Source organism: Furipterus horrens, unplaced genomic scaffold (assembly GCF_987537825.1).
Source record: "Furipterus horrens unplaced genomic scaffold, mFurHor1.1.pri manual_scaffold_4, whole genome shotgun sequence".
Taxonomy (NCBI): domain Eukaryota; kingdom Metazoa; phylum Chordata; class Mammalia; order Chiroptera; family Furipteridae; genus Furipterus; species Furipterus horrens.
Window position 1 is genome coordinate 52,398,812 of NW_028327174.1, and position 20,219 is coordinate 52,419,030.

Sequence of the window (20,219 nt, forward strand, 5' to 3'; positions counted from 1 at the left end):
AACAGAGTCTGTAGAACCTTCTCTGACTAGCTAGACTTCTTGCCCCCCTTTGAATGAATATCCTTGTCTATCCTTAGCTCCTTCCTTCCATCAATGTAGTGGTGTTTCTCCTCTGCAGCAGATGCGCTGCTCTCACCTGGACTCCTAAACCCGTCCTCCATCCCCACTCCCTGCTCCATTAATTAGCTGCGCCCCCTCCCCCGCTCATATTTAACATCTCTCCTTCTGGTCTATCTCCTTTTCTGCTGCCAAACCTCATGCTCAAATCTCTTTATCCTACAATAACCCTTTCATTTAGCTTGTTTTCCGTTCAAGCTAACTTCCCGCTGCACTTTCCTTTACTGCTTAACTTGATGAGAAATTGTAGTTGGTACTCTGTTTATCTGCGTCCTCACCCCATCCAAACCCCAGCCCGCTGACACCTGGCTTCTACCCTCGCAGCTGCAATGAAAGTGCAGTGAGAAGGCAGTCAGAGGGAGGGCAGCAGTATGTACTAGCAAGTGGTGACCAATGAGCAGAATGAAGTATTGCAGCTGAGGAGGTGAGAGAAGCTGGTGTCCAGGGCACAGGTGCAGAGAGCCTATCTTCAGAGCCTGGAGGGAGGGAGAAGGGGTGGATGGGCAGGTTAAGTTTAGGTGGGGGAAGGAAGGTAAGGGAGTTTTTGCCAGATGGCCTTGATTTTCTCAGTGAGGAGGAATGCTCTGATACTTTGTTGAGAGTGCGGGTGCAGAGAGTAGGGTAGGGATAGGAAGAGTAGAGGAGCTTTGCAGTAGCAACCAGATGACTGGGAGAGGCTGCTGAGCAAAAACAGAGAGAAGTGCCCAGTAGCAAAGAGGATGCCACTGAGCCTGAGGATCTGATTTGGTGGTGACACCAGATCTATAGGAGATGGCTTCTTCACTGATCCTCTGCAATTTGGAGCTTGAGCAGAGAAATTCAGTGTGTAGGCTGAATAGGGCTGGGGTTTATTCCAGGTAGAAGAGACCAAAAGGTAAGGGGTCAGAAAGGGAGGGGTCCAAGCTGGAAGAAAGTCTGAAGGAAGGTGATGGGTGGGAAGAAAATGGAATAGTCGGGATAAGAACTAAGGCTGCTGTTGCGGCTGAAGAACACATTTTCTGAGAGTGAGAGAGTTATGAACAATCCTATAATGTGAGACCAGTTTAAGACTTCAGAGACAAAGCAGTTTAGGGTCTAGAGCATGGCCATGGGCAAAGACGAGAGAAAAAGGGTGGAAGTGAAAGTCATTAGAATGGAGGAGCTAAGGAATGATCAGGCTAAGATGCTGGGCAGGTCACCTACATGGAGAATGAAGGTGCCAGGGTGGATAGGAGCACCAGAAACCAGGTGCCAGTGTCCCTGGTGAGGGTGGGGAGGGGCCAGAAGGTCAGCAGGTGACTGTGGGGTCACAGGCACCAGCTACGGGGGTGGGGTAGACATGGTATAAGTGGATGGCATGGACCTTGTAGGACTTTAAAAAATTACAGCGATTTATGCAATCAATATATAGAGGTAAAAACTCAATCAGTATATAAGGGTTTTCATTCTTTTCAATGAATAGTATTCCTCTGAATGTAACCAAATGCAGGTCTGGCTGCCTGCCACTATGAAAGCTAATACTTGGGAGGCAGGTGCTGGTGTAAAGGAAAGTGGTTTATTTTAAGGTGCTGGCCACCTGGAAGGATGATGGGGGACTCATGTCTCAAAGCTCATCTCCTGGGAAGATGGGGGCCTCACATCTCATAGCCCATCTCCCAGGAAGATGGGGACTCAGGTGAAAAAGCCCATCTCTACCTCTCAGTGGAGGCAGAGGTTTTTATAAGAAGGGAGAGGGGAACAGAACAAAGAGATCAGGGGAGGGGGTTGAAAAGTTCTCTACGTGCAGATTAGCACAGTCCTTTCTGATAAGGCAGGTGATGGTCTGGTGTGCATCATTCTGGTTTAGTCATTCTGGAGGCACGTCATCCTGGCTTCCTGTCATCCCGGATCCTTGGTTGAAGGTCAGCAACTCTCCCAGAGCTGGGATGCCTGAAGGTCCAAGTCTGTATCTTTTGAAGTTGGTTACTAGGATTCTTATACAAACATGATGTTTATCTAGAAGATACGTATTAGTCAGAGTCAGTACTTACAGAAATAATGTCAAAAGAATGGTAGGATGGGTTACAATTTTCTACTGTTACATGAATGTATGTTGCTCAATTGATTCAATCATTTCCCATAGATGGGCATTTATGTTGTTTCCTGTTTTTCACTAATATAAAATAATGCCAGCAGAGACCACATGTACTGTGCACTTTGATGAGAACATCTATAGGATAAGTTCCTATACTTGGTTATGAACAAGAATATTCATTTTGTTTAGATAATGACAAGTGTCCTTAATTTTGATAGTTACTGCCAACTTTCCATCTAAGAGGATGAGCCAATCAATGACCCAATGAACAAAGGACCAAACTCCCTGTTGCCCACACACTTGTCAACACTGTTATCAAACTTTTTAGTCTCTGACAAATTAACATATGGAAATTGATTTTCATTGCTATTCTTGTTGTATTTCTTTGAGTGAGGCTGAACATTTTTTCCACTTTTTCTATTTGCTTTTTTTCTTCTTTCTTTTCCTTTTTCTGTAACTAAACTAGAGGCTCAAACAGCTAAGTTTCAAATCTTGGCTTTTCTACATACTAACTGTGTGAACTTGGGCCATTTACTTAAATTTGTTGTGCCTTGGTTTCCTCTCTTAAAATTGGGATAATAACACATTATGCCACAGGGTTAGTGTGAGAATTGAATGGGTGAATAGATGCAAAGTCCTTAAAACACTGTTAGGTATATGTAAAGTAAGCACTATGTAACCAATAGCTCATATTTCTTTTAAAAAATTTAAGTCTTATTTTTCAATTATAGTTGACATTTAGTATTATTTTGTATTAGTTTTAGGTGTACAGCACAGTGGTTAGATAACCACATAATTTACAAAGTGATCCCCTGATATTTCAAGTACCCACCTGGCACCAAACATGGTTATTACAATATTATTGACTATATTCCCTGTGCTGTATTTCACATTTGTAACTATCAATTGATACTTCTGAATCCCTTCACCTTTTTCAACTGGTCCCCCCAAGCTCCCTCTCCTCTGGCAACTATCAGTCTGTCCTCCATATCTTTGAATCTGTTTCTATTTGGTTTGTTCATTTATTTTGTTCTTTAGATTACATGTGTAAGTAGACTCCTACAGTATTTGTCTTTCTCTAACTGACTTATTTCACTTAGCATCCAGGTCTTTCCATGTTGCAAATGATGAGATTCATTCTTTGTGTGGCTGAGTAATATTCCATTGTATAGATATATACCACAACTCTTTTATTCACTCGTCTATTGATGGGCACTTGAGTTGCTTCAATACCTTGATAATAGTTCATATTCTTCATGCCTGTTGCCCACTTTTCTGTTGCAGTTGTCTTTTTTTTATGGATCCATCGATTTAGGAGAGTAGCTTATTGGCTGCCATATGTGTTGCTTCCTTGTCTTTCATCATTTGACTTTTTTTTTTTTAAGTATTACATTCCAGGCAGAAATGTTAAATGGCTTGTCGAACAAGCTCAAAAGAATCAGAAGCTTTGGCTAGAAATAAGTGACAAAAATTTACTCAAGGGTCTGAAGGTTTGCAAGTTGTATACATGAAACCGGAAAAGCCAGTGTCCATGCTGCCTGTCATCTACCAGACCCAATAAGCAGAGACAGGGATTGAATCTTTATGGGCGCTTTATTTAGATGGTTGGAGATCTGAGCAGGCAGTGGGTTTGTACCCTCACAGACTGTCTTACATTCCATTATAAATGGACCCTTTTTATAAGGTGAAGAAAAGTATAGGTAAGGGGTTTGGAATTCAGGGAAAAGGTTAACTGGATAAAAGCTGCAGCATTCTTTCATCTGTGTCCTGGGCAGTGGTCCTTGTGCCCTGGGCGGTGGTCTTTGTGCCTTGGGTGGTGGTCATCTCACCCTGTAGCCCAGTGGCTCAGATACCATCTTGATTGCTTGCAGTCCTCCTGAGGCACAGAGGTGGAGCTGCTTATGGTCTCCTGGAGTCAAAGTGGGTCATACCTCCAGTTCCTGAAACAATAGCTTCCTACATACATTGATTACTAGGCTTATTAGCTGTTACCTGAAGCTAAAATTTTTCAGCATTTGAGTCCCCCATCAAACACAACTAGGAAATACCCAAAGTATTCCAAAAGAGAAAAAAAAGCTTGAGAGTTTTTATAGTAAGAAGCACATGTTTGGAAAAAAGTCAGTCCTGCATTGTTAGCCAGTGGATTGGCTAAGGATGGTAAGCTTCCAGATGTCCGGTGTCTGAATAATGGATGCCAGGTCGTCTGGATAAGAACGTGTTTTTTCTTCAGCATGACAAGTGGTTATCTATAAGACATATATACATCTGTAGCAGATGAACATTCTTGAGGTTCTTCAGAGATTTAGTTATAGAATTTAGGCATATCCAGGCACTAGCACACAACTGAAAGTTCAAAAGTTGAAGGTTTTTTTTGGTTATGATTTTGTAATCATAACAAGCATTCGAATTCCAACAAATAATAAAAACAAATAAAAACAAATCAGGTTTTTATTTTTTTCTTTAGGAATCAGAGGTTGTATATTAGGGGACAGATAATGAGTAATGTTTCCGAAAGTGCTGAAGGGAGCCAAAAAGAATGTTTCCCCCTCCTCTCCAGAGAATGTCAAGGACTGGAGCCACCAGGAATGCTACAGGGAGGGGTTGGAGGGCGGACACTGGGCAGGCCCTGGAATGGGGAAATGTTGCTCAAGGGGAGGCTGAACTCTGGGACTGAAAAGGGCTTGGTCTGAGGTAACAGCCTGACCAGCTCATTGGCTGGGGCTCGTGGTGGGCTAAAGGTGACGCCAGGCTTGTCAGCTCTTTTCCAAAGCCTCCTCCAAGTTATTCCTCTATTTGTTCAGAACTGGAGAAAATGGCAGCAGAGCAGTGCAGAGGGTGTGGCCTGTGTAGCTGGAGGCTTCTAGGAAGGGAGGCCTGTGCTTATCTGTCTCTGTGTCCAGTATTCTCTGTTCTAGCCCAATGTTCATCCCTATCTTGGGCTGGATTTGAAACTGCTGGGAACTTTTAAACAGAAAAATGGCAGGAGTAGGGGGATGGGGAGGAGGGTTTGAGTGCAGATGCAAGCACACACGAAGACATGGATGCAAAAGGGTGCAACAGTGTTATCCACAGGCACTCCCTCCCCCTGAACATAGACTCCCACTTGTATAAGAGTGTTTGCAGACATGTACCACAGCATACGTTTAGGCTGTGCATGTAGAGAAACCCCACAGAAGTGAACTAACATCCACAAAGTGTCCCAAATACACACAGGTGTCCCCTTCCTCTACAGAGGCAAATCATGGACAGGGTGACCATTCCCAGCTGCCTCTGAGCTTCACATGCCTAGTGGAGTGAGGAGGAGACGGGTGAGAAGTGGGGTCATGCCTGACTTGGCCTACCCTCTCTATAGAAATGAGGTGTAGTGGCATGTGGTCAGGGAAGCCAGCTAGGCCAGGCCCACCCTGGGGTCAGAAAACTCAAGAACTGAGCTGATCTCTCAAGGAGTAGCTGCACTTAGAGGCTGTTAGGGAATTCTTTTCTGGCTTTCGGTAGTCTGGGGGTGGCGTGGGTGGGGGCGCAGTCTTGGACTAGAGCTTTTTTGTTTACCTCTTCCGCCAGTTTTTTCCTGCTTCATCTCTCTGCTCTGGCCTCAGGAATCTAGACATTCTTCATCCATTCTCCAAGCCCCCTCTAGAAAGCGTTCCCTGACCGAGTCCAGCTAGGACCAATGTTTCCTACCGCTCTACAGCCTTTCTTCCCACTCGGGACTGGTTCGGTTGGGACGGAAAGCCTCGGTTTGGCCGGGTGGGCGGCGCGGAGGGCGGAAGCAAAGCCCTGGGGAGGGGTGGGGGGGGGCGCGAAGAGAAAGGTGGCAGTCGGCCAGCCCCGCCCCTACCTGTGTAAGCCGATCGGCCGGCGCTCGGCGGATAAAAGCGGCCAGGTACCCCGAAGGTCAGCGAGTTCGGCTCCCTCTCGTCCACTGCTAGATCCAGCCCGGTGTAGCCAGCATGTCCACCCACTTCAGCTCTCAGGTCTTCAGCTCGCGCTCCGCCACCTTCCCGGGGCGCGGTGCCCAGGTGCGCCTGAGCTCGGCGCGCACCGGTGGCTCCCGCGGCAGCAGCCTCTACGGCCTGGGCACCATGCGGCCGCGCGTGGCCGTGCACTCCGCTTACGTGGGTCCAGCGGGGCCCGGCATCCACCAGGTCACCATCAATCAGAGCCTGCTGGCCCCGCTGCAGGTGGACATTGACCCCTCCATCCAGCAGGTGCGCCAGGAAGAGCGTGAGCAGATCAAGACTCTTAACAACAAGTTCGCCTCCTTCATCGACAAGGTGAGCCGGCTGCAGCCTGCCGGGAGCCGCCACGCTCCAGGCCACAGCGGCTACTGAGCCCTGGCTGGCTAAACTTGGTCTAGGCGCTGGGAGAACTAGTCTCTCAGCCAATACTGGGAGCTCCAGAGGCCAGGGCCGGGAGTTCCTCTGTTTCTGGGCCCCTTTCTCTGTGAGGGGGCTGTGTGGAGTCAGAGGTGGGGTAGGGGTGAACCGCCCTTCCCAGCTGAGGAGGCCCTCCTCACCTCCACTTCCTACCTCAGGGCAGATGCTAAATATAAAGGGCTGGAGGGAGGTAGGGAGGCTCCCCGTCACACCCGCCCCACCCTACCTGGTCCTCCAGCTTCCCTTTGGTGGTAGGAGGTGAATGAGGTTATAACTGCCTTTGGAGACAGACCGTTTGGGGGGCAGGGAGAGGAAAGAGACATTTGGGGGGTGTTTTTCCTGGCTGGGTTCCAGAGGGGTGGGGTGGGGTGGGGAGTGAGGGAAGGGGCAGGATTGATTGGTGAGGTTGGACCCAGGAACTAAGGGCTAGCCCAGCTGGGCCCACTGGCCAGGGCTTCTCTCTCCTGCCTTTGTGTACCCACCTCCTCACTTCCCCGGCCTCCAGTGTCCTCTTCTCTTTCGCCATTCTGACTGTACATGTCCTTCAGGTTCTGCTGAAGCCTCCTAGGCCCAAGTTTCTTTCCTCTGTCTCAGTGTCTACAACTCCCAGGTCCTGCCGCCCTGAGTTGCTGGTTCTGAGGAGGCTTGCTTCCCACCCACAGTCATACAGGGTGCTTCTTAGGGGCCTTTTGGGACCGAGGACTGAGCACAAAATAGGTGCTCATTTGACACTGACTGGATTGGAGGAACCTGTCCTGAGGCCTTGCTGGATGAAAGGAGAAGGGGAGAGAGGATACTGAGGGAGGACAGACAGGTCCCAGCCTGAAGGCAGGAAGCCAAGTCAGGCCCAGGACACAGGCAGGAAAGGGAGTGCTTTCTGAGAGGGATGTGGAGATCCCCCGTAATGCGATGGGGAGCATGGGGGGAGGAGATCTTAAAGCACAGCGCCAGGGCACATTGGTGGACCAGGTACACCTGACCACTGGATCATGCTCTAAGACACCTGAGACAGAGTCCTGGGGAAGAGGCTTGCCCAGGGTTATTTTCCTGGAGGAGAGGGCCAAGGGCGGGGGGCAGGGCATGTTGGGGGAACAGCCAGTGGGAACATGGGCTCTACCAGGTGGCTGGAGACCCTCCCAGTCCCAGTGTGGGCAACACGGACTGCCCCTCAGGAGTTTCTGGCTCCATTTCCCTTCTAGGTGCGGTTTCTGGAGCAGCAGAACAAGCTGTTGGAGACCAAGTGGGCTCTGCTGCAGGAGCAGAAGTCGGTTAAGAGCAGCCGCCTCCCGGGCATCTTTGAAGCCCGTATAGCAGGCCTGCGGAAACAGCTTGAGGCCCTGCAGATGGATGGGAGCCGCTTGGAGGTGGAGTTTCGGAACACACAGGATGTGGTGGAAGACTTCAAGAATAAGTACTGCCTCCCAGTGTGACCTGTGGGGGAATGGGAGGGGTGGGACCCATGCCTTGCCTTGGGCCAATGTGTACCCAGTCAGCTGGACCTCTGAAGTCTCCTCTGAGGTTAGGGGTGAAGCTACTTAGTACACTAACCCCTGAAGGGTCTTGACCAACACATTCCCTGCCTATCCTAGTCCCTTTGTCCCTGGGGGCTGTTCCAAGTCTTTCTGGTGCTTTCTTTTGAGTTATTCCCAGTAAAATATCTCTGTCCAGCTCTGACCTGCCCTTTTCCTTTTGGCTGCCTGACCAAGGCCCCAAGAGAGGGTAGGGCAGAAGGGATGACAGATGTGCTTCAGAACTTGTACAACTCTCACAAATTATTCTAGATCAACTTCATTTTGTTCAGGTGAGGAATTAGAGACAAGAGAGGTTCAGGGACTTGAAGCAGATCATTGGGAGAGCTGGGACTTAAAATTTGGGCCCCTGATTCCCAGGAGGAGACATGGAACCAACTTGGGCTAAAAAGAAGCAGGGAGAGGGAACGACCACTGTGAGCCAGGAGAGGGTTGCAGAGGCTGCAGGGTGGGTGTGATCAGGGCAGGAACAGAAGGGAAGATGTGGGAAGGGGCAGGGAGTACAGGGGCCAGGAAGGCTGGGGTTTTGAGGTCAGGCCTTTGAGGTGCCCACTGAGTTCTTTTTTCTCATTGAATAGAAATCAAAGCCTGAGGCTTGGGCTGGTCCCCACCCTGGCACGCCTGCACTGTGGGCAGTGGGGGTAGTGAGTGAGTTCTGTGTTCTGCCTGGAGGTGCATGACTAAGCCAGAGCCTGGACACTGGTACTGACTGGAGGTAGAACAAACAAAGGCCTCTGGGGAGAATGCCCACCCCCTACTGCTCTAGGGCAACAGTCAACCAGATAAATCTCACAGAGGGTAGATGAGACAGGCGCTGGGCAGGGAAGGCCCTTTTTGTTATGTGCATTTGAAGATGTGGGCACACATACTTTCCCCACCCCAAAGCCCGCAGAGCTTTCCTGTGGATTCCGGCTGAGCTCTGGGCTGGGGCTGAAGGAGGCACAGGGAGAGCCCTGGGTGCAACTGCTCAGAAGCTCCCAGCTGCACAGTCTCCGGGCCCTGCAGCACATTGCTGAGGCAGCGGTGGACAGACAGCCTCAAGGATATTTCCATAACTATTCTATAGGACTTAAGGGAGTGGGACCTTGAGAGTTCAACATCCTGGAGGGTCTCTTATCTGCTCAAACGTACTGCTTCCCACTATAGTTGCTCCTCAGCAGCTCTCAGGCACTGCTGAGTTTCTGTTTCTGACACCTTTTTATTTAACTTTTCAAATATATCCTGGGTGAAGCCCACCCGTTCTCTTGTTGTGTGCCCTGCTTTGCTGATGTCCTCCTATGGGTGGGGCTGGCTCCTTGGGAAAAAGAGGAATGGGAGGGGAGATTGAGGACTGGACCACCTAGTTGGGGCCTGGTTATTCCAGGGATTTATGTACCCCCTTCCTGATTCTACAAAGTTCCTCCCCTTCAAGCCCCTTCTTTCCGTCAGGGGGTAGGATTAGATAGTGGTTAAGGCTTGGGCTAGGAGTCAGACTTCCAGGTCTCAAGTCTGGGCTTTGCTATTTAGCAGCTTAGTGAGTGGACAGATTACTCTGCCTCTATGTGCCTCTGCTCCCTGCCCTGCTAGTCATGGTCCTATTGTTGTAAGATTGCTGTGAGGATTAAATGAGCTAAAGCACAGGAAGCTCTTAATAGTGCAGGCCGCCTATGAAGTGGTCCATAAGCATGGCTTTTATTATTTGCCTTCTCCCAGTATATGCAGCCTTTGTCCTTTAATTCACATGTTCCCTGCTCCCCCACCCTCTATCCCATGGCAAGACTCTCAATGCCTTAGGAATCGCCATCTGGAACAGTCAGGGACATTGGGTTGCATAGCTGACACCTGTTTTTTTCAGATGTGTCATTAAGGAGAAGGTGACGGTGATGCAGGGTAGATTCTCACACCTGGATCTGAGAGGGGGGATGGAGTCAAAGCTGTACCGACACCATGTCCATCTCGTCTGTTGCAGGTATGAAGAGGAAATTAACCGGCGCATGGCTGCTGAGAATGAGTTTGTGCTCCTGAAAAAGGTGAAGGGGGAGGATAGGAGAGATGGGGATGTTGTCTGAATACATGGGACAGGGGATCACATGGCTCTCTTACCTGAGCAGTCAGTAGGAACCTGTGGCCAAGGTCTAGCCTGAGAGGCTACAAGAAGGAAATGATGGGATTGGAGCAAGAGAGATCTGAGGTCAGGCCCTTATAGCACAGCCTGTTCTTATGTGTGTATGTGCACTTGTGTGTGTGTGTGTGTGTGTGTATTTGTGTGTGTCTGGTTAGTTGCTAGACTTGTTTCTGGGCCTGGAGGGGTTAGAATGAATACCAAAGGATGAAAGTTAGAATCAGAGATTCCAACCCCAAATAAGGACATGTTCAATCATAGACTGAACATTTCATTAGAGACAAGGGTGGCAGGCAGGCCTCAAATATTGGCTGAATGAATGGAATGTGCTGCCTTGAATAAGTTCCCCATCCCTAGAGATATACAAGCCAAAGTTGGAAGATGTTGGAAATACCTTACAGGGGCTTGATTTAAGATTCTGATTCAATGCACATTCACTGAGCAGCTGAGTTTTCCAGGACCATCAACATCAAGGCAGCCTGCCCCCAGAGTGCTGGGCCCTTGGAGATTCAGGGATGGGTAAAAGTGGGCGCTACCCATAGGAGTTTAACCAAAGGAAAGTGTGTCTACAAGGGACCCAGACATCATCTGGAACTGTGATGTTATATGTGGCCCACCTATGGCAGAATCACCCACGCTGCAAGTTAAATATTCATCTGAGAGTGCTGTCCTGGAGTCTGAATGATCTTATGCTCTCATATTTGCCTGATTAAAAGTTGAAGCTCACGGAATCGAAGTGATTTGTTCAAAGTCACATAACTAGGAGCTGGCAGAGCCAGGGGTGTGTCCAAACCACCAAAACCTTTAAGAACTGGTAAAATGGTGGGTTTGGAGCTTTAGGTTGCTCTGGGCTACTAGTACTGAAAAGGTGCCTCTGGTCCCGGGGCTTCATGAAGATGGTGTTTGTTGTGCAGCCTGGGAGGATCGACTAGAGGAGACTTCCTGCTATGGGCATCTCATCTCAGGCAGCCTGGAGAAGTTGTGTGTTTCTTGGTAGGACAGCAGTGTTTGGCCCTGTCCAGTGCTGGCTCCCTCCCTCCCCTGCTAAATGGTCTGTGTACTTCTCACCATCCCCCCACACCCCCGCCCAGGATGTGGATGCCGCCTACATGAACAAGGTGGAATTGGAGGCCAAGGTGAATGACCTGAATGAAGAGATCAACTTCCTCAGGACCTTCTATGAGATGGTGAGGACCTCAGGGATGGGAGACTTGTCATGTCCTGCATGTCCTAACCAGGGAGCCATCTGGTCCACCCTGTGCCTCTGGGCTAGTCTGGGTGTGTGTTGACCTTTATCCTGCTCTTTATCCTTTCTGAACTCAGGAATCCTTGATGGTGGGGGGTTCAGGGGAAGCTGGCCTTATCAGAGCAGGGTGGTAAGGTCCATCAGGATTGGCCTTTGAGAGACATGGAATGACCATTTGTCTGGAAGTGTGGTAGGGAGGGGCTGAAGGAGCTGGGAGGATGTCAAGGGATCCCAGGCTGTGACAGAGGTCAGTGGTGGGTTGGGTGGGGCAGGCAAGGTAGCCCGAGTCAGGAGAGACTGGGGTGCCTAAGAGTTTCCACCCAGAGGGACTGGGTGGGAGGCCGTTCACCAACTGGTCACTGTCTACCTTCCCATCTCATTCTCTGCCACTCACCCTTGCCCTGCTCTGGGCTTCCAGCTCTTTCCTTCACGGGACTTAAAATCCTTTCACTCCCATCAGTGTGAGGCTCTGGCCTTAGATAGAAGATAGGGTAGCCAGACATCTGGCAGGACTGGTCTGGGACAAAATTACACGTGACCCTAAATACAATTCTCATTTCTCAGTTCAGTTTAATCTGTGCTTGAATAATCAGCCTCCTAGAGTGAATTTCCAAGGGGCTGGATTCTTGAGGATCATTTTAGGCATTTTTGATCTTAGTTCAGGTCTTCATATGTCTGTCACATGCCATATATATACTTGTGTGTATGTGTCTCTCTGTGTGTACATATGTATATATAATCATTTTCTTCTCATTATGAAATATGTGCTCATTGCAAAAAAATCCAGAAAATTAAAAATAAGTCACCTATACCTGTTCTTATCATCTTGGTATCTACCTTTTCAGATTTTTTTCTGTGTATATATACACAGAGGGATATAGAAATACATATTTTAATAAAAATAGAACCATACGCTTTCCATGTAACAGTATATCATGGGTGTATTTCCCTGTTCATAAATATAGCCATATCATCTGATTTAAAGACTGCAGAGTGTTTTATTATTGGGCAGAATAAGACTTATTTTACTCACCCCTAGTGACCCCTTCCCAGTAGGGTTCGGGCCCCTCAGGCAGCACCTCACAGCGGGGGCCATCGCAGCTCACACACCCTGTCCCTTTTTTATCTGCTGTAATCCCACCAGACTCTTATTTGAGCAGTTGCTAATGGGCTCCTCTGGGAGCCTAGGTGGGATATACTGTTTAGCAGGTCCTGGTCTGTGCCCCTATCCTGACTGGTGACTCACACCCACTTGGGCCTCTTCTCCCTTTTTCTTTCCCTGGTGTGTGGGGAATCCCAGGATGGGCCTGGGAACGAGGGTGAATCCTGCCCCAAGTCCCCGTGTTCTGTCTGATCCCCACAGGAGTTGTCAGAACTGCAGTCCCAGATCTCCGACACATCCGTGGTGCTGTCCATGGACAACAGCCGCTCCCTGGACCTGGACAGCATCATTGCCGAGGTCAAGGCCCAGTATGAGGAGATCGCCAACCACAGCCGGGCTGAGGCTGAGACCTGGTACCAGACCAAGGTGTGGAGCCACTGGGGACACATTCCCTCCTCCTGCAGGGTCCTTGGTGGTAGTTTCCCTTACTCCTCACCCTGTCTCAGGCCAGTAGGGCCTGGTCCCCCCATTCTGGCAGGCACCAGTGTTTAATTCTGTGCTGCTTTCCAGTGTCCTGGGGAAAGGAGGAAGCGAAGGACAGGACCCTCCCTGATGGGGGTGCAGGGCAGAGGAAGTGGACGTGGTTTAATAATTATCATAGCTAAAATGCGCTAGGCAGTGTTTCATATGTGTTACCTGTATTGACTTATTTAACCCCCAGAATAGGCCTATTAGGTAGGCACTGTAGTATCCCCATTTTATATTTAGATGAGGAAGCTGAGGCACAGAGAGGTTTAGTAATTTGCCTAACTCCACACAGCTAGTAGATGGAAAAGCAGGGTCCTAGGGCTGCAGACCAGGCAATTGTGAGTAGGCAGCACAGCTGACTGTGCAGGTGCTAAGGGAATGGGTGGGGGTGCTTGGGGAGGGAGCCCGAGGCAGGGCTCTCTGCAGGGATAGGGAGTCATGCATGGTGCACAGGTGAGAACACAGGTATGCCAACAAGGAGCCCTGGGCTCAGATTTGCTGTGTGATCCTTGGGCAATGCCTTCATTCCCTGGAATTCACTCTCCTAATATGTACAGTGGGGTGGTGCTGAGGAGGGAGTGCTTGATAGGTGAGGAGCTCAGACTTCCAGTGATTCTCTAGTGCTAGGGTGTGATGGAAATGGGAAGAGCCCCAGGATCAATGGGGATGGGCCCTGGGAGCCATAATTAGTCCTTTCTGTCCCTGCTGGGAGGAAACAGCCCCTGAGCCACCTCACCGCCCTGTGTCTGGCCTCTTAGCATTGGGTGAAGGTTACTGGGAGTCGGACTGTCTCTCCCTGGGAAAATAAGTGGAGAGAGCTTGTCACTCAGAACATTGGGCCTCCCTTGGGTGGGGAGAGGGACAAGTCCCCTATAATCCTCGCTCACCTGCTGCCGTACTTCTCGGTGTGGCTGTTCCAGTTTGAGACCCTCCAGGCTCAGGCTGGGAAGCATGGGGATGACCTCCGGAACACCCGGAATGAGATTGCGGAGATGAACCGGGCCATCCAGAGGCTGCAGGCTGAGATTGACAACATCAAGAACCAGGTGGGCACAAGCCCTCCTCCTTGCTTCTCCCTGTTTCTTAGGGCATGTGCAGGGTAGCCAGCTGGCAATCAGGAGCAGGAGGCTGGGGTGGGGATGTCAGCTCTGCCCCTCTCCCATGTTCTCGCCCCTGTGCCACCAGGCCGACGCAGGTGCAGCTCAGACCCACTTGTGAGAGCTCCAGGACAGAATGTTCTTGGCTGGGTTTTGGCTCAGGCCAACAGCCTATGGAAGAAGCCTTAGGCTGGCCAGCGAAGAACCACCTCATTACCAAATTGATACTAAGCAGTCTCCTTGCACCTGGCTTTGGGTGCAGTATGGTATATGGAATGGGGGACGGGGTTGAAATGGCCATCAGAAACCCTTACTATGGCTCACAAGACCCTGTCTTAATCCTGATCTCACCTTCCACCACTCCCTCACTTGCTATGCTCCAGCCCCACTAGTCTGCTTCCTGTACCTTGCATTTGCCAGACATCTTCATGCTTCAGGGCCTTTGCACTTGCTATTCCCACTACCTGGAATGTGGTTCTCCCAGCTCTGTACATGGCTGCCCCTTTCCTTTCCCTGGGGGTTAGGACCAAAGATTTCAGAGTAGCTTTTTCAACCACCCGGCTAATCTATCAGCAGTCTTGTCTGACGTTCCCTGAAGCACCTATCACTATCTGAAATGTTCTGTCTTACTAAGTATTGACTGTCCCTCACCTCCACTGGAATATACAAAATGCCTTAGAGCAGGGGCCCCATTTGCCTGGTTCACTGCTTCTCCCTTCCTAGTGCCTGGCTCATGGTTAGGGCACAGGTCTCAGACAACAGACTGATGGGAGAACATGCTGTGAAACTGGCATGGGAGTTGTTGATGAGGGAAGGGTCTCCGAAGCCCTGGCAGAGGCACAGGGGTGGGAGGGGCAACTAAACCTGAGCAGGTGTCTGCAATGGGGAGGGAGGGAAGGTGACCAGTGTGGCAGATTCAGAGATTTAACTTCCAGATGAGCTAGGAGGATGGGATGTGGAGGTGGTTTGCTCAGAAATGTCCTCCCCTTGAGCCCCCGAAGACCTGTTGACATAAGGGCAGAAGCTGCCTCCTGGCAAAGATGTGGGACCATGAGTCACCGGTGAAGCAAGCCAGCCTCCAGGCCAGTGGGGAGATGCAGCATAATGAATGGCAGGTGCCCAAAACCCTGCAGCTTCTGCCATATCCGGGTTTCCTCTCACACAACAGGGCAGAACCAGGCCCCAGAGTGGGGGCGTCTGCCAACATTGAGGGGCCCAAAGGCAGTGGGATGGGCTGGCAAATGGGCACCAGTATAACAGGGAAGGGCACTGCCAGGTGGATGAGGGGGCAGAGGGCATCAGAGGGCCTCCTGGGGAGGATCAGGGGGATGGGCAGAGAGGCAGAGTGCCTGAGCTGAGGGGAGAGGATCTGAGGGCAGGGAATGGTGGGTGAGAAGGAAGGAGAAGGCACACTGGGCTAGGACATGGGGATGGTGGCCCTCTGAGCTGACCAGAGGGGGCCCAGCACTAGGTAAGCTCCTGGTGGTGGTGGGCGAGCTACAAGCAGAGGGAAGGCCATGGCTGGGCAGGAAGTGGCAGTTATTGCTCAGGCCCATCATGAATCTGATCACTCCTCCCACACCTGGGGGCTGTTGATCATGCATTTTGGGTCTGGGGTTTCCAAGTAGTGTCTGCTCCAAGCCCCTCCCTGTTTCAGGTCTGTTCCAAACTGATTCCTGTTTTGAAGGTGGTTTTGGTTCTTATCAGCTGCCTGAAATTTGGGAACTAAACTAGGATCCCATGGCTTTGGAGGTGCTCCAGCTGAGGGCTGGGGAGCTCGGCATTTGCAAATCATAATAACATTTATTAATAATAGTAGTCCTAATAATATTTATTAAGTACTTACTGTATGCTGGACACTGTGCCAAGGACTTATGTATTACTTCATTTATTTCTCGCAATATCCTTATGAGGTAGACACTATGATCATTGCTGTTTTAGAAAAGAGGAGACTTTGGCCCTGGCTGGTATGGCTTGGTTGGTTGGAGCGTTGTCCTGTAACTGAAGGGTTGAGGGTTTGATTCTCTGTCAAGCCACGTACCTGGGTTGCAGTTTCGACCCCCAGTCTGGGAGTATACAGTCCCCAGTCTGGGCATGTACAGGAGGCAAACAATTGATGCTTCTCTCTTGCATCGATGTTCTCTTCCTTTCTCCCTTCCTCTCTCTCTAAAAGCAATAAAAAATGCCCTTGGGTGAGGAAAGAAAAATACAAAGGGGAGACTTTGGCTTAGAAGGGCTGATTTATCCAAGATCGCATAGCTGGTAAGTGGCAGAGACAGAATTGGAACCTAGGCATTGGGTATCAGAACCTATGTTTTTAACTCTTGGGATCCTTTGGTGCTCAGGGAAGTAGGCTGGTGCCAGTGAAGCCCCATAAGTAAGTTGCCCTGGTGCTCGCCACAGGAAGGGGAGGCAGGAAGGCAGTGGCTGGTGAGGCCTGTCCCCACCTCACAGCTCCTCTGCTGCCCACAGCGTGCCAAGTTGGAGGCCGCCATTGCTGAGGCTGAGGACCATGGGGAGCTAGCACTCAAGGATGCACGTGCCAAGCAGGAGGAGCTGGAGGCTGCCCTGCAGCGAGCCAGGCAGGGCATGGCCCGGCAGCTCCGGGAGTACCAGGAGCTCATGAACGTCAAGCTGGCCCTGGACATTGAGATCGCCACCTACCGCAAGCTGCTGGAGGGCGAGGAGTGCCGGTGAGGTCCCAGAAACGGAGAAAAGGATCCTTCTTGGGTTCAGTGGGGCCTGGGGCTTGACATTCATCCCTCGACCAGCATTTATTGTGTACCCTCTTCTGCAGGGCAGTGGAGGTGGGTGGTGCAGGGAGGGTACAGCTGATGCTTCCTTCTTTGTCCTTGGTGAGATGACTTAGCAGGAAAGACCATGTGGGGTAAAGCTCAGTGGAGAAATTGAAGTAGTAACTTCCTGTATTTGGCTATTAGCAGGATCATCTTCTTTGATCCTTAGAACACATTCAGGTAAACAGGTCAGGTGTTATTAATACAGAGAAGAAACTGTGGTTCAGTTCTGTTAACTGAGGGGACATGGCTGGTGTGCAGTCAAGCTCTGCTGATTTCTGGTTCAAGCATCTCCTATAACTCCAGGCTGCTTCTCGCTATACAAAGGCCTAAGCCATGTGGTATTGACTGAATGTGGGGGAGGAGGCTAATTTCTCCCTGTCCCAAGAGATATTTGCATACTCACCTGCTGCCTGAGATGAGGCTGGGATGGGCTAGTCTCATAGGGAATTCGTTATGAAAGACAGAGAAGTGCTGTGCCCATGAAGTTGTGTCTTCATTCTCACCTTGGTGAGTTGGTTGCTTCATTCAGTCGTCAGACAGGCTTTTAGAGTGGGCCGTGGGGGAAGGTTAGGACTTGGAGAGGGTGAGAGGGAACAGCATGGGCAAAGGCCTGGAAGTAGATCTCACCATGGCTTGGCCTATTGGAACCCAACAGAGACAGATAACACATAAGACATGTTTCTGCCCTCAGGGAGCTTGCAGAGGGGGTAGAGGAGACACAACATCTGCAAAGGAAGCTCTCAGAGACCAGTAACTTGTAAAATGCTGTGTTTACAAAGAACTTTTCCTTTTCTCAGCATTATGCCAGAGGGCTGGGGAGAGAACATGGGAGTTGGTGACTGGAGTGGAGAGGAAGGAGCTGGGGAACAAGAGAGCATGGGGGCAGGGTGCCTGAATGCTGAAATCAGTCTGGAAGGAGCAGTGGGCAGGAGGAGAAAGGTTGGCACCTAGTCTTTGTGGAAGAGGAATTGAACACCAAGGGCCTCTGGGAAGAGAGAACAGCTGTTTTGGGGCATAAGGCAGCACATGTGCCCAATTGTCCCAGCCAAGGTGTCTCTCTCTGCACCCTCTTCCACTGTGAGTGCAGAAGCCTCAATTTCTTGGAAATGCACACCCTGGGCCTCTTTTCCTCCTAAAATCAGTGCTGGGGGACCCTCAGAGTGGGGCCTGATCTGCTTTCTCCTGTGGGCAAATGAGAGGGCTGAAGCTGAGTTAAGTGGCATGCCCAAGGTCACACCGCAAGTGGAGACATTCCTCCTGAAAGCTTAATCTCAGACCAGGTTGCTGTCATCAGAGCTTTGATCTAGCTCTGTGAGAGGAGATTGTCCTCTCTCTGCCACTTAGGGGACATGGAGATGGACACCTTGTTTTTATCCCTTAATCCCTCAGCCTTTCCAGGGGCAGGTCTAGAATTTAGAAACTCATCCACTTTGGGAGGCCTTTTGTTAGGAATACAAAGTTATAAATATATAATTAGGCACAAAACAAATATTTATTTAGGATCAGAAAAGAAAAATCACACAGCAGTAGAGCCTGAGACACTCAGGTTCCCTCCTTTTGAGTTCTTTAGGAACTGAATTCTTGTATGGAATTGTTGCTCCCTAACTGCCATTAACTCCCAGCACCTGCAGGGGCCTGAGAGCTTCCTAGTATATCCATCTCTTGCTCTTGGCTTTTGCTCTGCCTCCCTGGAATTGGGGCTGCTGAGACCAGGTGGCTCCCTCACTCCCTCCACAAATGTGAGGTGTCTTTTCCCCTCTGAAGAGTACACTCATCCTCAAGGCCAACGACTTGGTGACAACGGGGCTAGGCTGTGCATCGCAAAGCAAATACACCCAGCTGTCTTGGGTGGATTTTTAATTTCCAATGCAAGACATGTTTCAGCCTCACAGGCTGCTTAAATCTACCCCACTTACCTCCCTGTTCCCAGCTCAGTCTCTGCTGGAGCTGCATTCACTTTGTCAACAATGCACTAATTATTTCAACACATATTAATTACTACATGCCAGACCTCATGCAGGGGCTAGAGGTACAGTAATCAGTTAGCTACAGCTCACTTTGAGGAGTCTATGACCTGGTTAGGGGAGGCAGCTATGTAATAGTAAGAGTGGCTACCATTTATCAAATCCTGAATGTCCAGAGCTTTAGGTAAATTATGTCATTTAACCCTCGCAAAGAACCCTTTGAGGTTGGTACTGACTAAGTTAGGCCTTTTTTTTTTTTTTTTTTTTTTTTGGTGAGGAAATGGAGATTCTAAGACATTCCCAAGGTCATGTAGCCGGTAGGTAGGAGGGCCTAAGTGAACCTTGCCCCCCACTCCTCCTTGCTCATTTTGCAACGAGGCTGCAGGAAGGCTGGTAATGTGGTGGCACAGGAAGGAAGACCAATCCTGCTTCGGACCTGGACAGGGGGGTGCCGGGGTTGTCTTCTCCAGTGTTGATGAGAGAGCTGCTCTCACTGGTCTTTCCTCTACCCCCAGGTTGAATGGAGATGGAGTGGGAACCCTGAATATCTGTAAGTCTTTGGCTTCGGCTACCCCTTGTGGTTTCCAGACTGGGTGGGGTCCATAGGATGGCACACTGGCCCAGCCTTGTGGGGACCTGGAGCCTCCTTCCCTGCAGTAGCTTCTAGCAGGGGCCTGGAGCTCCCAGTCAGCCTAACTCAATGGCCCAGGGAGGTCTTGAAAGAGGGTAGGGTTGGGCAGGGGGTATGCCCCACCCTCCACTGTCCAAGGCTCTTGGGCTGGCCCATGGCGGGTGGTGGGAAAGGTAGGTGACGGTGGAGGCAGAAGGGCAGCCACAGCAGGGAGGGTGGGGTGGAATGAGGGATGGGACCTCGGCGGTGGGCCCATGCCAGTGGAGTCCTCCTCTCTTCTCTCGCAGCTGTGGTGAATACTTCTGGTGGTGGTGGCAGCGGACTGACCTACGGGGGAGCCAGTGGTGGCAGTGGGCTGGCCTTCAGGGGAACCATGGGCAGCAATGCCCTGAGGTTCTCGAGTGGAACCAACAATGCCTATTCCATGAGGACCACATCTGCCACTCACAGAGGTGTCCTCAACTGAGCCCCACGTATGGGGAGACGCATATCCCTTCCCCCCACAATCACAAGAAGATTCTCACCCTGGTCCCATCTGTGGTCCCAAGACTGCAAAGCAGTCTGAAAAATGATGTCAGAATAGTTTCCAATAAACAGTCTCTTTCTGAGGCATGGGTGAGCCCATGGCCAGCACCTGGTATCCTGGCTTGATTTGGCTGGGCAGAGAAGGGGGTGGG

The 20,219-nt window shown here is 50.3% G+C and overlaps 1 protein-coding gene and 1 long non-coding RNA gene across 3 annotated transcripts; one reads left to right on the forward strand and one right to left on the reverse strand.

Annotated features, from left to right (window-relative positions):
• Positions 1-1,632: 1,632 nt before the first annotated feature.
• Positions 1,633-6,831, reverse strand: LOC150011788 (uncharacterized). The gene is made up of 2 exons (XR_016510467.1): positions 6,009-6,831; positions 1,633-2,091 (listed from the first exon to the last, which is right to left on the reverse strand). It is a non-coding gene; the product is annotated as an uncharacterized LOC150011788 (long non-coding RNA).
• On the forward strand, positions 6,017-20,208 carry KRT7 (keratin 7). 2 transcript variants are annotated; one of them, XM_090273210.1, is made up of 9 exons: positions 6,019-6,444; positions 7,746-7,957; positions 10,024-10,084; positions 11,268-11,363; positions 12,786-12,950; positions 13,973-14,098; positions 16,622-16,842; positions 19,427-19,461; positions 19,830-20,175. In XM_090273210.1, exons 1-9 carry the CDS (start codon positions 6,121-6,123, stop codon positions 20,006-20,008), a joined length of 1,419 nt encoding a protein of 472 aa, XP_090129336.1. In that variant the 5' UTR covers positions 6,019-6,120; the 3' UTR covers positions 20,009-20,175. The 2 variants fall into 2 exon arrangements, with proteins under 2 accessions (XP_090129337.1, XP_090129336.1); XM_090273211.1 differs by lacking the exon at positions 16,622-16,842 and having other exon boundaries at positions 6,017-6,444; positions 19,830-20,208.
• The last annotated feature ends 11 nt before the right edge of the window (positions 20,209-20,219 follow it).

What these genes read in the sequence shown, in the direction of transcription:
- KRT7 (XM_090273210.1), top strand. Translation starts at nt 6,121, where the DNA reads ATGTCCACCCACTTCAGCTCTCAGGTCTTCAGCTCGCGCTCCGCCACC. An exon ending in TTGACAACATCAAGAACCAG is followed by an intron (nt 14,099 to 16,621) that starts GTGGGCACAAGC and finishes TGCTGCCCACAG; the next exon opens with CGTGCCAAGTTGGAGGCCGC. An exon ending in AGTGGGAACCCTGAATATCT is followed by an intron (nt 19,462 to 19,829) that starts GTAAGTCTTTGG and finishes CTTCTCTCGCAG; the next exon opens with CTGTGGTGAATACTTCTGGT.